Genomic DNA, 13,141 nt, shown 5'->3' with positions numbered 1-13,141 from the left:
CACGTCCAGCCTCACACTGTGAAATAGTCCAACTGTCTAAGCTTCGCTTCTCAGCCCTCATCAGTTCTCCTCCACATCAGGCTGTTTTCTACCAAAGTCATGGAAAAGCCTTCTAAAATATTCCCCCACAGCTCGGGTCTTCTTATCCTGCCTTTAGGATTTAGAGCAAAGCTAAGTGGAATAAAAAGTCCCATAAAACCAACATCGAAACGTAAAGTTTGTTGATTAAAATATTTTCTCAAACTAAAATGGGAAGAAACAAACTCTACTGAATATGACTGACACTCACTGAGTTTGATTTAGGTTTTTGAGTCACAACAGGGCAGATGTCCACATATGAGAGCAGAGCTGATTCAAAGCAAGCAGCTGATGCTGACAGGCTTTTGTCCTCGAGCAGGTTGTTCCAGCGTTCAGTGCTGATGGCAAAACCTTCAGATTTAAACTCAGGAACAGTCACATCAGACTCTTGAGTTGCCTTGTGTGACACAAATCTTATATTTTATTTGAGGGTTAGTTCAAGATGCGCTCATTAAAATCTGAAAGTTTAAATTCAGTTTTTATATATTAAATACAAATATCCATCCCTCCATTTTCCATCACTTTTCCTGTTGCTGTCCCAAGTTAGCTGTAGGACAGATGACCTCGCCTTAGACTGCAGAATACTTTGGGGTACAGAGGGGTTCATGGTCCTCTAGGTGACTGCAAATCATTTTCAATTCAGTTCTATTTATAAAGCCTGAAATAACAAGAACAACAGTCGCCTCAATGTGCTTTATATTGTACGGCCCACTCTACAATAATAGATTCAGAGAGAAACCCAACAATCATATGACCCCCTATGAGCAAGCACTTTGGCGACAGTGGGAAGGAAAAACTCCCTTTTAACAGGAAGAAACCTCCAGCAGAACCAGGCTCAGGGAGGGGCGGGGCCATCTGCTGCGATTGGTTGGGGTGAGAGAAGGAAGACAGGATAAAAGACATGCTGTGGAAGAGAGACAGAGGTTAATAACAGGTATGATTCAATGCAGAGAGGTCTGTTAATACATAGTGAGTGAAGAAGAAACACCCAGTGCATCATGGGAATCCCCCAGCAGCCTACGTCTAATGCAGCATAACTAAGGGAGGATTCAGGGTCAGCTGGTCCAGCCCTAACTATATGCTTTAGCAAAAAGGAAAGTTTGAAGCCTAATCTTGAAAGTAGAGATAGTGTCTGTCTCCTGAATCCAAACTGGAAGCTGGTTCCACAGAAGAGGGGCCTGAAAACTGAAGGCTCTGCCTCCCATTCTACCTCCCCAAAAGTTGAATGTGTTCATCTGGACCCCATGGGTTCTCCAGGGTTAATATTGACATCATACTTGGAGAGCTGTCAGTATATTTCTGTCATATCCCCTGATGTAAAATGTTCTGTTCTTATTTAAACAGCTAACTGAATTTAATCTAACACTAAAAATTCACGAGGAAACATTTTCCCTGGGAACAAAAACAGCATGGTAATACGTGGAGATCCTGAAAAGTGCTCCAACAATGATCACATTATATTTGAAATATTTGTTCAGTTCTCTTCCAAACCCCAGCAGCTGTGTGCTGTAGGTTTGAGTGTTTACTAAAATAGAAATAAAAGCGTTCTAACGTCTCACCTGTTTGTTTCAGGCATACATGTGTACTATGTTTATTAAGATGGATTAAGCTTGTTTTTCAGTCATGTAGTGATTGTGTTTAACTGTATGAAGTTTATTAGACATTATGAAACAGACAATACAGAAAAGCCAATTTTGTCAAAGTCACTTAAAAAAAAAAAAGATTTAACTACATCATGTGTAATTTCCATTCCAAATATTAATCACAGTTCAGAGGGGGCGGCAGTAAAAACTCCTGATGTCATGAAGTACACCGCTGCTCCAATTGTAGAATGATTGTGCTGCATTCTCGGAAAGCCTGGACTCCCATGTGAACTTATGAAGAATGGACTTGCATACTTGAGAATGGAAAAACGGCCCCGGTTAGATACCACATTTGGAAGATGGTACATCAGGATTCAGTGTCCCTAAACTCCCTTAAAATGCTGTTAAAGCTTGGAGCTCTTCCAGACTGGGACCTCTGCCAGATGCTCCCAGCTGACACTCGTATGTTTGAATGGGCCAGGCCTTCTCCACCATCTGGTCCATCTCACCCCTAGGTAGCAAGTGAAAACCAAGCTTCACTTGCTGAGTGTACAAGGTGTAGAGCTGCAGGTCTTGTGATACGATTACAAATACCCGAACATCAGTTGGGTTCACATCAGGTAGATCCCAAACACCTTTCAGGGACTCCAAGATGGCTGAGTATTCTGAACTATTGTTTGTGGTACAAAGCAAAACCAACAATGAGGACCCGTTAATTGGTCCAGGGAAAAAACTTCCTCATCCTCTGGAGAAACCCAATATCCAAACACAGAGCTGGGGCCATATATATAAAAGTATACCCACCCCTGTTCGCTGCCTCTCAACAAGAGAAAGAGAGAAAGAGAGAAAGAGAAAATAGAACAGAGTCCAGCCTTAATCCAAGAAACTGCTTCTAACATGACCTGTTTGTTGAGGTGAACCCAAATATTTCTAGCCAGTACTGGTAATTCTACATCAGCCGCAGGTTTTCTCAGTGCTATAACTTCACTGCAGTGTGTAAACAGAAGATTCCATCAGAAACCGGGGTGCTATGATGTGTTGCAATAAGTGATATGAGACCAGCTGATCCTGATTCACTGTACCGCATTCTGTCATAGATCAAAGATGGAGTCTGAACCAGACCAGCCAGCTTTATCAGCTCCATCCGCAGGTAGGAGCTCAGTATTTTAGGACATTAACACAGAAACACACAAAGCTCAAACTGACCAATCGTAGCTGTCATTTCCTTCAAAGAGTGAGGTAGGATGCATGCTTATTATGTCTCTTTTTTCCTGTAGAGGATGAGCTCAGCAGGGTACGGTGCAGCTTTGTTTGGAGGGTTTCAAAAGAAATCGTCACACAGCTCCTGGAGGCTCTGGTAACGGACCGTGTCCTGAATGATCTGGAGAAAGCATCAATAGTGGAAGGGAACTCGGTCACAGCAGATAAGGCTCGTGACTTGATTGACACAGTAAAGAAAAAAGGAGGAACTGCCTCCAGGATAATGATCAGACATCTTCAGACCATAGATCCGACTCTCTCCTCTGAGCTGCATTTGTCCTTTGAGCCATCTGCGCAGCCAGGTGAGCTCTGTTTGTTGTTATGATGGTTTTATTGCTCAGTTTACTTCAATTCTGAGAGATTTAACTGTGTGTGTGTTTAACTGTAAATAAAGGTTTTTTTCTGTTGTGAATATATTGAACCCTTTACTTAATATTTTAATTACAAATCCTCTTTTCTCTTCAGAGCTACATTTCTCTGGACATTTCTGTATCTCATTTAAAGTTTGTTGCTTTTTGATTGATCCACGTTTGTTATCTGCAAAGACACTGATATGAAAATTGTGTCTTTGTGGTTGGTGAAAACACATGAACCTCCTCATGAATGAGCTGAAAAACGTGAAAATCAAGAAGCCAGTAGTTACCCAGTAGTTTCCTCGTTTCAGACACTGAAATTGGATTATTTCCATTTGATGGTTAGAGGGTTAATTCCATATCCCAATCACTAATTTTGGTAATCGGGAGTCAGTCCGCCAGGGTCTCCGCTCCTGGACCCTGCCCAACACAAATTGCACCTGACCCCTACGGTGGCTCCTGCAGGTGGTTAGCTCTCAGGAGGATGGGCCCATCTCCCTTTTTTGGGGGGCCTGACCCAGATAAATGGAAGATGGTGGATGGATTGTTAGAGAGTTTACTTTGTGTGGTTTGTGACATAACTAATTTGTTAATGGTAAAAAATTCATTGTCAGGAGAGAGACCTGACTCACCCTGAGAGGAAGGATTTACTCCATCAGACCCTGAAGACCTAAACAAACCGTCACAGTGTCGTATGTGGGAACATGTGCTGAATGACCACCTTCCTCAGCTTTTACTAGTCTCTCTTTCTAATTGCTAACATGATAGCTGTATCTGGTATGAGTGAATGACAAGGTCTTAAAAGAATAAACAATCCTGGTTGGGTGCTGTTCAACTCAAGCTGTTTGTTGGCCAGACTGTCAACCTTGCTTTGGTTCTTATGTCTCTGCTAATAATAAAGGGAGGGCCTGGGGTCCTCGCTTGTCCTCTGTGCTGATGTGTAAAGGAAGAATCATCCTGATTCCCTTATTTAACAGCTTCTACCAACTGTAAAGTGTAATCTCTATGCTAAGAAAATAGTAAATGCATTAAAAGACCCTAAAAATAAAAAACTCAAAATGTTTGAGGATATTTCTTTGTTTGATAAGTCACTGCAGCTCTAACCAATGCAGTTATCTGGCTTTGTTGTCTGGACTCCAGCTTTTTAACTGTTGACTGAAGTTTTTGTTGGTTCATGAACTTCTAACCTACACTGAGTTTTGTTTGAATGACTCCAGGGATAAGTGTGTCACAGTGATTTGTTTATGAGTTATAATAAATCAGTTTAGCTCGAAGTCATAACTTCATAACCGTAGACTTGGGTTTAAGTCACATTCACATATAGATGCAGTTGAATAACTTTTTCCTCATACTGTACAGACCACTCTACAGGCAATGATCTTATTGACAGTTTTTGTTTCATCCAGAGACTCTTCAGGCCTGTCACCTCAAACTCAATTCAAACCTGAAACAGAAGTTCCAGTGTGTGTTTGAGGGGATCCCTAAAGCAGGAAACCCAACCCTTTTGAATGAGATCTACACAGAGCTCTACATCACAGAGGGAGAGACTGCAGAGGTCAATGATGAACATGAGGTCAGACAGATTGAAACAGCATCCAGGAAACCAGACAGACCAGAAACAACAATCAGACAAGAAGACATCTTTAAACTCCCACCTGGAAGAAAAGCACCAGTAAGAACAGTTCTGACAATGGGAGTGGCTGGCATTGGGAAAACAGTCCTAACACAGAAGTTCACTCTGGACTGGGCTGAAGGCAAAGCCAACCAGGACATCCAGTTCATGTTTCCATTCACTTTCAGAGAGCTGAATCTGCTGAAAGAGGAAAAGTTCAGCTTGGTGGGACTTGTTCATCGCTTCTTTACTGAAACCAAAGAAGCAGGAATCTGCAGCTTTGAAGACTTCCAGGTTGTGTTCATCTTTGATGGTCTGGATGAGTGTCGACCTCCTCTGGACTTCCACAAAACTACAATCCTGACTGACCCTAGAAAGTCCACCTCAGTGGATGTGCTGCTGATAAACCTCATCAGGGGGAAACTGCTTCCCTCTGCTCGCCTCTGGATAACCACACGACCTGCAGCAGCCAATCAGATCCCTCCTGACTGTGTTGGCTTGGTGACAGAGGTCAGAGGGTTCACTGACCCACAGAAGGAGGAGTACTTCAGAAAGAGATTCAGAGATGAGGAGCAGGCCAGCAGGATCATCTCCCACATCAAGACATCACGAAGCCTCCACATCATGTGCCACATCCCAGTCTTCTGCTGGATCACTGCTACAGTTCTGGAGTTTGTCGTGAAGAACAAAGAGAGCGAAGATCTGCCTAAGACTCTCACAGAGCTCTACCTACGCCTTGTGCTATTTCACCTAAAAACAAAGAACATCAAGTGTGATAAAGCCACAGATCCACACTGGAGTCCAGAGAGCAGGAAGATGATTGAGTCTCTGGGAAAACTGGCTTTTGATCAGCTGCAGAAAGGAAACCTGATCTTCTATGAATCAGACCTGACAGAGTGTGGCATCGATATCAGAGCAGCCTCAGTGTACTCAGGAGTGTTCACACAGATCTTTAAAGCTGATGAGTATGACATGTTTTCAGAAACAGTCTACTGCTTTGTCCATCTGAGCATTCAGGAGTTTCTAGCTGCAGTCTACATGTTCCACTGTTTCACCAACAGAAAGACAGAGGTGCTGGAAGAGTTCCTGGGAAAAGACTGGGAACATAAAACAGAGGTGCTGGAGAACTTTGTGGGGAAAGACTGTAAGGATTATCTATTTGATTCTTTATCTGATGTTGATGATGATGATGATGATGAAGTTTCATCCGAGTGTCTGTTTCTCAAGAGAGTCATGGAGAAATCCCTCCAGAGTAAAAATGGCCACCTGGACCTGTTTGTCCGCTTCCTTCATGGCCTCTGTCTGGAGTCCAACCAGAGACTCTTAGGAGGTCTGCTGGGTCAGACAGGGAACAGTCCAGGAACCATCCAGAGAGTCATTAAGAGTCTGAAGAAGATGAACAGTGATAAAATCTCTCCTGACAGAAGCATCAACATCTTCCACTGTCTGATGGAGATGAACGACCTCTCAGTACATCAGGAGATCCAAGAGTTCCTGAAGTCAGAGAACAGATCAGAGAGACTCTCTGAGATCCACTGCTCAGCTCTGGCCTTCATGCTGCAGATGTCAGAGGACGTTCTGGATGAGTTGGACCTAAAGAAGTACAACACATCGGTGGATGGACAACGCAGATTAATTCCAGCTGTGAGGAACTGCAGAAAGGCTCGGTAAGTGCAGATCTCTGTCTCTATGCACATGTGTGTTCCTGCGTTGTGTCTGACAACGAAAGGTAAAAAGAAAGACTTACAAGTAAATCCAAGGCCTCCAAGGACTTCCAAAGCTTGGAGGTCCTAAAAGTCAGTATACCAATAACAGTTTGGGGTTTAGAACACATTTTGTGTAATTATAACAATATGTCATTTATGACCCGGTTACACGCAGTACAAGTCAAGCTGTTAACAAGCTGTAGAGTGTAAAGGCCAACCCCAGCTCCTGAAATGTGTCATAGAAAAAAACAGTTTCTAAATCAGTCCTATTTCATTACAAAGCCTGGTTGAATTGGTTTGTGTTCACAAGTTTTTCAGAAGGTAGAAGTCAATGTTGAAGTTCACACAATCATCTGTCCTTATCTCTAAATATTGAATTCTTTTAATAGGGAATTATGGTCAGGTCTGACTGTTGAGTAGTTCATTTCATTTGTTACACTAAATGTTCCACAGACATTCCACAGAAAGAGGTCGGTTTGGATGAGGTGTGGAGATGACCAAATGCAGGACTAAAAGAAAAAACTGAGGATTTTTTTTTTATTGTCACAAACAGACCAAAATGAGCCAAAGTCCAACTGTAAACAGGGACAGAGCACAAAACAAGACACGTGAGAAAAGTGATTATCAAAGTAAAACAGGAAAAGAAATAAATAGGGAGTGAAGCTCAACAGAAACATGATAAGAGTGAGAGGGGAACACTGAAGGTATCACAGAGAAGACAGAGGGGGGCAAAGACGAGAACATCGGGACCACAAGAAAGAACATCAATAAAATTAAAGAAAGAACCAAAAGTTCACAAACTGGTCACTGAGCTGAACTCAGTCAAATATCCTGAGTCACAGTTAAAATGTTTTTCTGATGGAGATGGCCTCAGGAGTCTGTGGAGTCAGGCGTGGGGTTAGAGCAAACCGACAGACTGAGGAGGATTCCTGTTTCATGTCAGTCAGATCAGCTGATGTCCAGAGCACAATGTCCAACAGGAAGTGTCCAGCTGGGTTATTTTGTTGTAATGTTTGTCATCACAGGTTAAGGTGGTGTGGACTGTCAGAGTCTCACTTTCAATGTGTGACCTCAGCTCTGAAATCCAACACCTCCAGTCTGATTCAGCTGGACCTGAGTGGAAACACCCTGGATGGTTCAGAACTGAAACTTTTGTGTGCTGGACTGAAGAGTCCAAACTGTAAACTGGACGCTCTGAGGTCAGTTCACTGCCTGCAGCTGTTAGTTACTATCAGACTACAAGGTAGTTGTCTTTTTTTTTTACATTTAAAATCAGTTTCAACCTTGTGTTCAAATGTTCAGTAATATATTTGGTTACTATCTGTGGAGTGAGTTAGTGATGCGATTGGAAGGCACTCAGGATTTTTCTCTATCTGGAGCTTGCCGAATCCAACACTTTCAGCCTGGCCATCACAATTCACCATTGTGTTGTTTTTTCGGTGGTGTCCATCTCAGAGCAGTTTTTGTGCTTGTGTTCTAGTCTGTACACATGTATGTGTGTGTATGTTCCGGGGGAACACCAAGGCGTTCCCAGGCCAGCCGAGAGATATAACCTCTCCAGCATGTCCTGGGTCTGCCCCGGGGCCTCCTCCCGGTGGGACATGCCCGGAACACCAACCCCAGGAGGCGCCCAGGAGGCATCCTTGTCAGATGTCCAAACCACCTCAGCTGGCTCCTTTCGATGTGGAGGAGCAGCGACTCTATTCTGAGCCCCTCCTGGATGGCTGAACTTCTCACCCTATCTCTAAGGGAGAGGCAAGCCACCCTTTGGAGGAAGCTCATTTCTGCTGCTTGTATCCACGATCTCGTTCTTTCGGTCACTACCCACAGCTCGTGGCCATAGGGTGAGGTTTGCTTTTACACTCAGCTCCCTCTTCACTGCAGCCGCCGCACCAATCCGTCTGTCGATCTCCGGCTCCCTTCTCCCATCACTCGCGAACAAGACCCCGAGATACTTGAATATCTCCACTTGGGGCAGGAACTCATCCCTGACCCGGAGTGGGCACTCCACCCTTTTCTGGCTGAGAACCATGGCCTCAGATTTGGAGGTGCTGATCCTCATTCTCGCTGCTTCACACTCGGCTGCGAACAGTTCCACCATGTCCACCATTTGGTTCGATGATTACCACCACGGCAGACACCAACCACCTTGGGGCCACAGCTCAATGCAGCTGCTTCGGCAATGGAGACGCTGAACATGGTCCATTCGGACTCAATGTCCCCTGTCTCCCTCGGGAATGCCATTGAAGCTCTGCCGGAGGTGTGCGTTGAAGATCTCGCGGACTGGGGCCTCTGCTAGATGTTCCCAGCACACCCTCACTATGCGTTTAGGTGCACCAGGTCTGTCCAGCGTCCTCCCCCGCCACCTGATCCAACTCACCACCAGGTGGTGATCAGTTGACAGCTCAGCCCCTCTCTTTACCCAAATGTCCAGAACATATGGTCGCAGGTCTGCTGATACGATTACAAAATCGATCATCGACCTGTGGCCTAGAGCATCCTGGTGCCACGTGCACTTATGGACACTCTTATGTTCGAACAAGGTGTTAGTTATGGCCAAACTGTGATTTGGACAGAAGTCCAATAACAAAACACCACTCGGGTTCAGATCAGGGAGGCCGTTCCTCCCAATCACGCCCCTCCAGGTCTCGCTGTCATTACCCACGTGAGCATTGAAGTCTCCCAGCAGGACAACAGAGTCTCCAGGTGGAGCACCTTCCAGCACCCCACCCAGGGACTCTAAGAAGGCTGGGTACTCTGAACTGCCACTCGGCGCATAAGCGCAGATGACAGTCAGGACCCGTTCCCCGACCCTAAGGCGCAGGGAACAAACCCTCTCATCCACCGGGAAAAACCCCAATGTACTGGCAGCAAGCCAAGGGGATATTAAAATACCCACCCCAGCCCGCCGCCTCTCACCAGGGTCAACTCCAGACTGAGTTGCCCCTCTCCAGGAGATTGGTTCCAGAGCCCAAGCCATGCGTAGAGGTGAGCCCAACTATATCTAGCCGGTACCGCTCAACCTCACGCACTAACTCAGGCTCTTTCCCCACCAGAGAGGTTACATTCCATGTCCCAATTGCCAGTCTTGGCAGCCGGGGATCAGTCCGCCAGGGCCTCCGCTCCTGGCTGCCGCCCGGCACACAATGCACCCGACCCCTATGGCGCCTCCTGTGGGTGGTGGGCCTGTGGGAGGATGGGCCCATGGACTAAGGCCCGGCCACCAGATGCTTGCCCTCGGGCACCCTCCCCGGGCCTGGCTCCAGGGCAGGGCCCCGGTAACCCTATCCCGGGCAAGGTAAACTGTTCAATCGATGTTCTCTTCATAAGGGTCTTCTCAATCGCTCTGTCTGGTCCCTCACCCAGGACCAATTTGCCATGGGAGACCCTACCAGGGGGCAAAAGCCCCCAGACAACATAGCCCCTGGGATCCCTGGAACACACAAACCCCTCCACCATGATAAGGTAGCGATTCACGGAGTTTCCGTCTCTGTGTTCATTATTTCCCTTTCACGTTACTTCCTCTCTTACTTTTCTTGGCCTCTGTCATCTATGCCTTCCTGTTAGTATCACAGTTTTCACCAACAGCCTACCGGTCAGTAGCACTAATGCTAGTTGTTATCCTGCGACTCCACTGGTATGGTATGGAAGTTTGATTTGGCAAAGAGTCTGGAGTCACATTTCCATGTCTTAAAAATACATCCATTTGGATTTTTGCATACCACATGTTACGTGAACTGTAGATACAAATATCAGAAAAATGTTGAGGTATCTTGAAGACTGCTTGAACCTCCATCCTGTTGGCCTCAGCTGTTTGGAATGATCAAAACTTCCGCCTTCTGAATCTTTTTCATCTCTGGAGACGTTATGAGACACTGAATGATTTTAATCACAAAAGTTAATCTTTTAATTTTATTCAGATTGGAGCTCTGTGGTTTGTCCGAGATCAGCTGTGTTCATTTAGGTTCAGCTCTGAAATCCAACCCCTCCCATCTGAAACATCTGGACCTGACTGGAAATGAGCTGCAGGACTCAGGCGTGAAGCAGCTGTGCAGTTTTCTGGAGAGTCCACATTGTACACTGGAGTATCTGAGGTCAGACACCATGTGTTAGTTGTGATGAGATGTGAAAGTTGAGGTGTCAGTAAATGCGTACACATCCTGGTAATATAGACCAGATCAACATGATCTGTGCAGTGTCTAAGTTGTATGTCTGTGAACATTCTCAGTCATCCAGGTCATTGTAGTCTAAGGAGCTTGGAATGAAAAGCGTCTGGACTTTGTCTAGGTTAGCTGTGTCACGGGCGTTTTCTCAACATGTAGACCAGAAGCTAGAAAAAAGTGAGGTAGACTTTATAAAACAGCTCTCAGTCGCTCATTTAAGCTCACAGCCAACAGAAAATGGTCATTAAAAAAATTATGTTAATTCAAAGCTTCAGCCTTGTTCTTGGCAAGTCATTAGACAGTCAGATCTGCTCCTTTCTCACCACAACCATTTTTCAAAAAACAAGATGGTGACAATGAAAATACTCAGGTAAACATGAAGGTTAATCATCGCTCTGCTTTCCGGTTGTTTGTTAATGATTAAGAGCATCAGTAGGTGTAAAACTGTCTGAGCTTTAAATCACCATGTTCCACACGTGAAGTCCCGCACCCACTCCTTTGTCAGAGACAAAAACACGACCTAAACCAAATCTTTCTTCTTAAAAAAAAATGCACAAACAGCTGCAGTTAATCTCTTGGTATTCCACAAGTCCAGTATGTGGAATAACAAGATGGCGCCGAGTATGGCAGCCTCGTCGCGAGCTCCCCCAAGCAACAGCTGTTTTCTGTGTTTAATTTTACTTTTCCTTTATTTTTTCACGAGCAGCACTTGTCTCCTTGTGTACGACCGACAAACCTTACTGGACATACTTAGTAAATACTGATATCTATGACTAGCTAGTTTATTGTGATGGTGCTTTGTTTTCTCTATTATTATGTTGCTCTTTGTTGTTTGCTGTCTCCTCTGTTTGTTTGTTTGTTTTTTCTCCATACAGGTGACCCAGGAGTTTTTTTTTTTTTTTTTTTTTTGTCTCTCTTCCCCCCCCTTCTCACCGTCTCTTCTCCCCTTGGGTTTTCTTTCTTTCTCTCCCCCTCTCTCTCTCATTCATTCCCCCTGTCCTATTTATTAAAAAAAAAAAAAAAAAAAAAAAAAAAAAAATGACAAAGGATGAACTGAAGCTCTGCCATCACGTAATGTCGCATACTGCTGTTTCTGATGTCATTTAAAAAAGAAAAAAAGAAAAAAAAAAAAAAAAAAAAAAAAAAAAAACCTTACTGGACATAAAAGACGGACTTTCTTATAACTTTCCGGAGTTCAAGTTTTGCAACACGGACGCTCCGTTTGCAGACCCCCCATTCATCTCACCTGAGACGCCTTTGTTCTCTGGCCCTGGAGGCCGCAAACGCCGACGCAGAGGGAGAAGATCTGGCGTTCTGGTTCGACTGAGACGGCGCACTTACAGACCACCGTTACCCAGTTTATTACTGGCTAATGTGCCGTCTCTGGAGAACAAGCTATGCGAGCTTCGGGCACGGATCTCATTCCAGCGAGAGATGCGGGACTGCTGCGTGATCTGCCTCACAGAAACCTGGCTATCGGACAAGGTACCGGACTCCGCAATACAACTACCGGGGTTCTCCGTGCATCGCGCGGACAGGTCACAGGATCTTACTGGGAAAAGCAGAGGCGGTGGTGTGTGTTTCATGATCAACAACAGCTGGTGTGATTATGCGAACGTGCACCCGGTCAAATCCTTCTGCTCACCGGACCTGGAGTACCTGATGATTAAGTGCCGGCCATTCTGGCTACCGAGGGAATTTACAGCAGTGATTATTACGGCTGTTTACATTCCCCCACAAGCCGACACTGACCGAGCACTCAGGGAACTGTACAGCGCGATCAGCAGCGAGGAAACCGCACACCCAGAGGCAGCGTTTATCACAGCCGGAGACTTTAATAAGGGAAACCTGAAGAAAGTCTCACCAAAACTCCACCAACACATCCATTTCAACACTCGTGGAGACCGGCTACTTGACCACTGCTACACCTCTTTCCGGGATGCGTACAAAGCCCTCCCCCGCGCCCCATTTGGCCAATCAGATCACCGCTCCATCCTGCTCCTGCTCGCCTACAGGCAGAAGCTGAAACAGGAAGCTCCAACCTGGAGGGCGGTGCACTGTTGGACGGACCAATCGGAGTCTACGCTGCGGGACTGTTTTGATCACGCGGACTGGGAAATGTTTCACGTGGCTGCTAGGGACATTGATGAATACACAGACTCAGTCTGTGGATTTATCAGGAAATGCGTGGAAGATGTCGTCCCATCCAGAACAGTTAAATCCTTCCCAAATCAAAAACCCTGGATTAACGGAGATGTTCGCGCGGCACTGGCGGCACGGAGCACCGCCTTTGCCTCCGCGAAAACATCGGACTACAAACACGCACATTACCAACTCCGGAAGACGATCAAAGCAGCCAAATGTGAGTACAGGGACAGGGTGGAGC

The 13,141-nt window shown here is 45.5% G+C and overlaps 1 protein-coding gene across 2 annotated transcripts in view; it reads left to right on the top strand.

The window, feature by feature from the left end:
* The window catches only part of LOC147321516 (NACHT, LRR and PYD domains-containing protein 3-like), a 41,545-nt gene that overhangs the window by 1,308 nt on the left and 27,096 nt on the right, over positions 1–13,141 (top strand). For both annotated transcript variants that reach the window (XM_086305490.1, XM_086305489.1), the window contains exons 2-6: positions 2,759–2,811; positions 2,939–3,223; positions 4,681–6,553; positions 7,618–7,791; positions 10,513–10,686. In XM_086305490.1, the coding sequence (XP_086161616.1) occupies positions 2,766–2,811; positions 2,939–3,223; positions 4,681–6,553; positions 7,618–7,791; positions 10,513–10,686 (2,552 nt within the window). In that variant the 5' untranslated portion in view covers positions 2,759–2,765. The remainder of the gene's footprint in view (positions 1–2,758; positions 2,812–2,938; positions 3,224–4,680; positions 6,554–7,617; positions 7,792–10,512; positions 10,687–13,141) is intronic.

This window comes from Aulonocara sp. 'chitande type north' Nkhata Bay, linkage group LG9, assembly GCF_057382095.1.
Source record: "Aulonocara sp. 'chitande type north' Nkhata Bay isolate Kocher_YH1m ecotype deep benthic linkage group LG9, A_spYH_male_GT1.1, whole genome shotgun sequence".
In the NCBI taxonomy this organism is placed as follows: Eukaryota; Metazoa; Chordata; class Actinopteri; order Cichliformes; family Cichlidae; genus Aulonocara; species Aulonocara sp. 'chitande type north' Nkhata Bay.
This window is presented reverse-complemented; position numbering and strand designations above follow the sequence as displayed.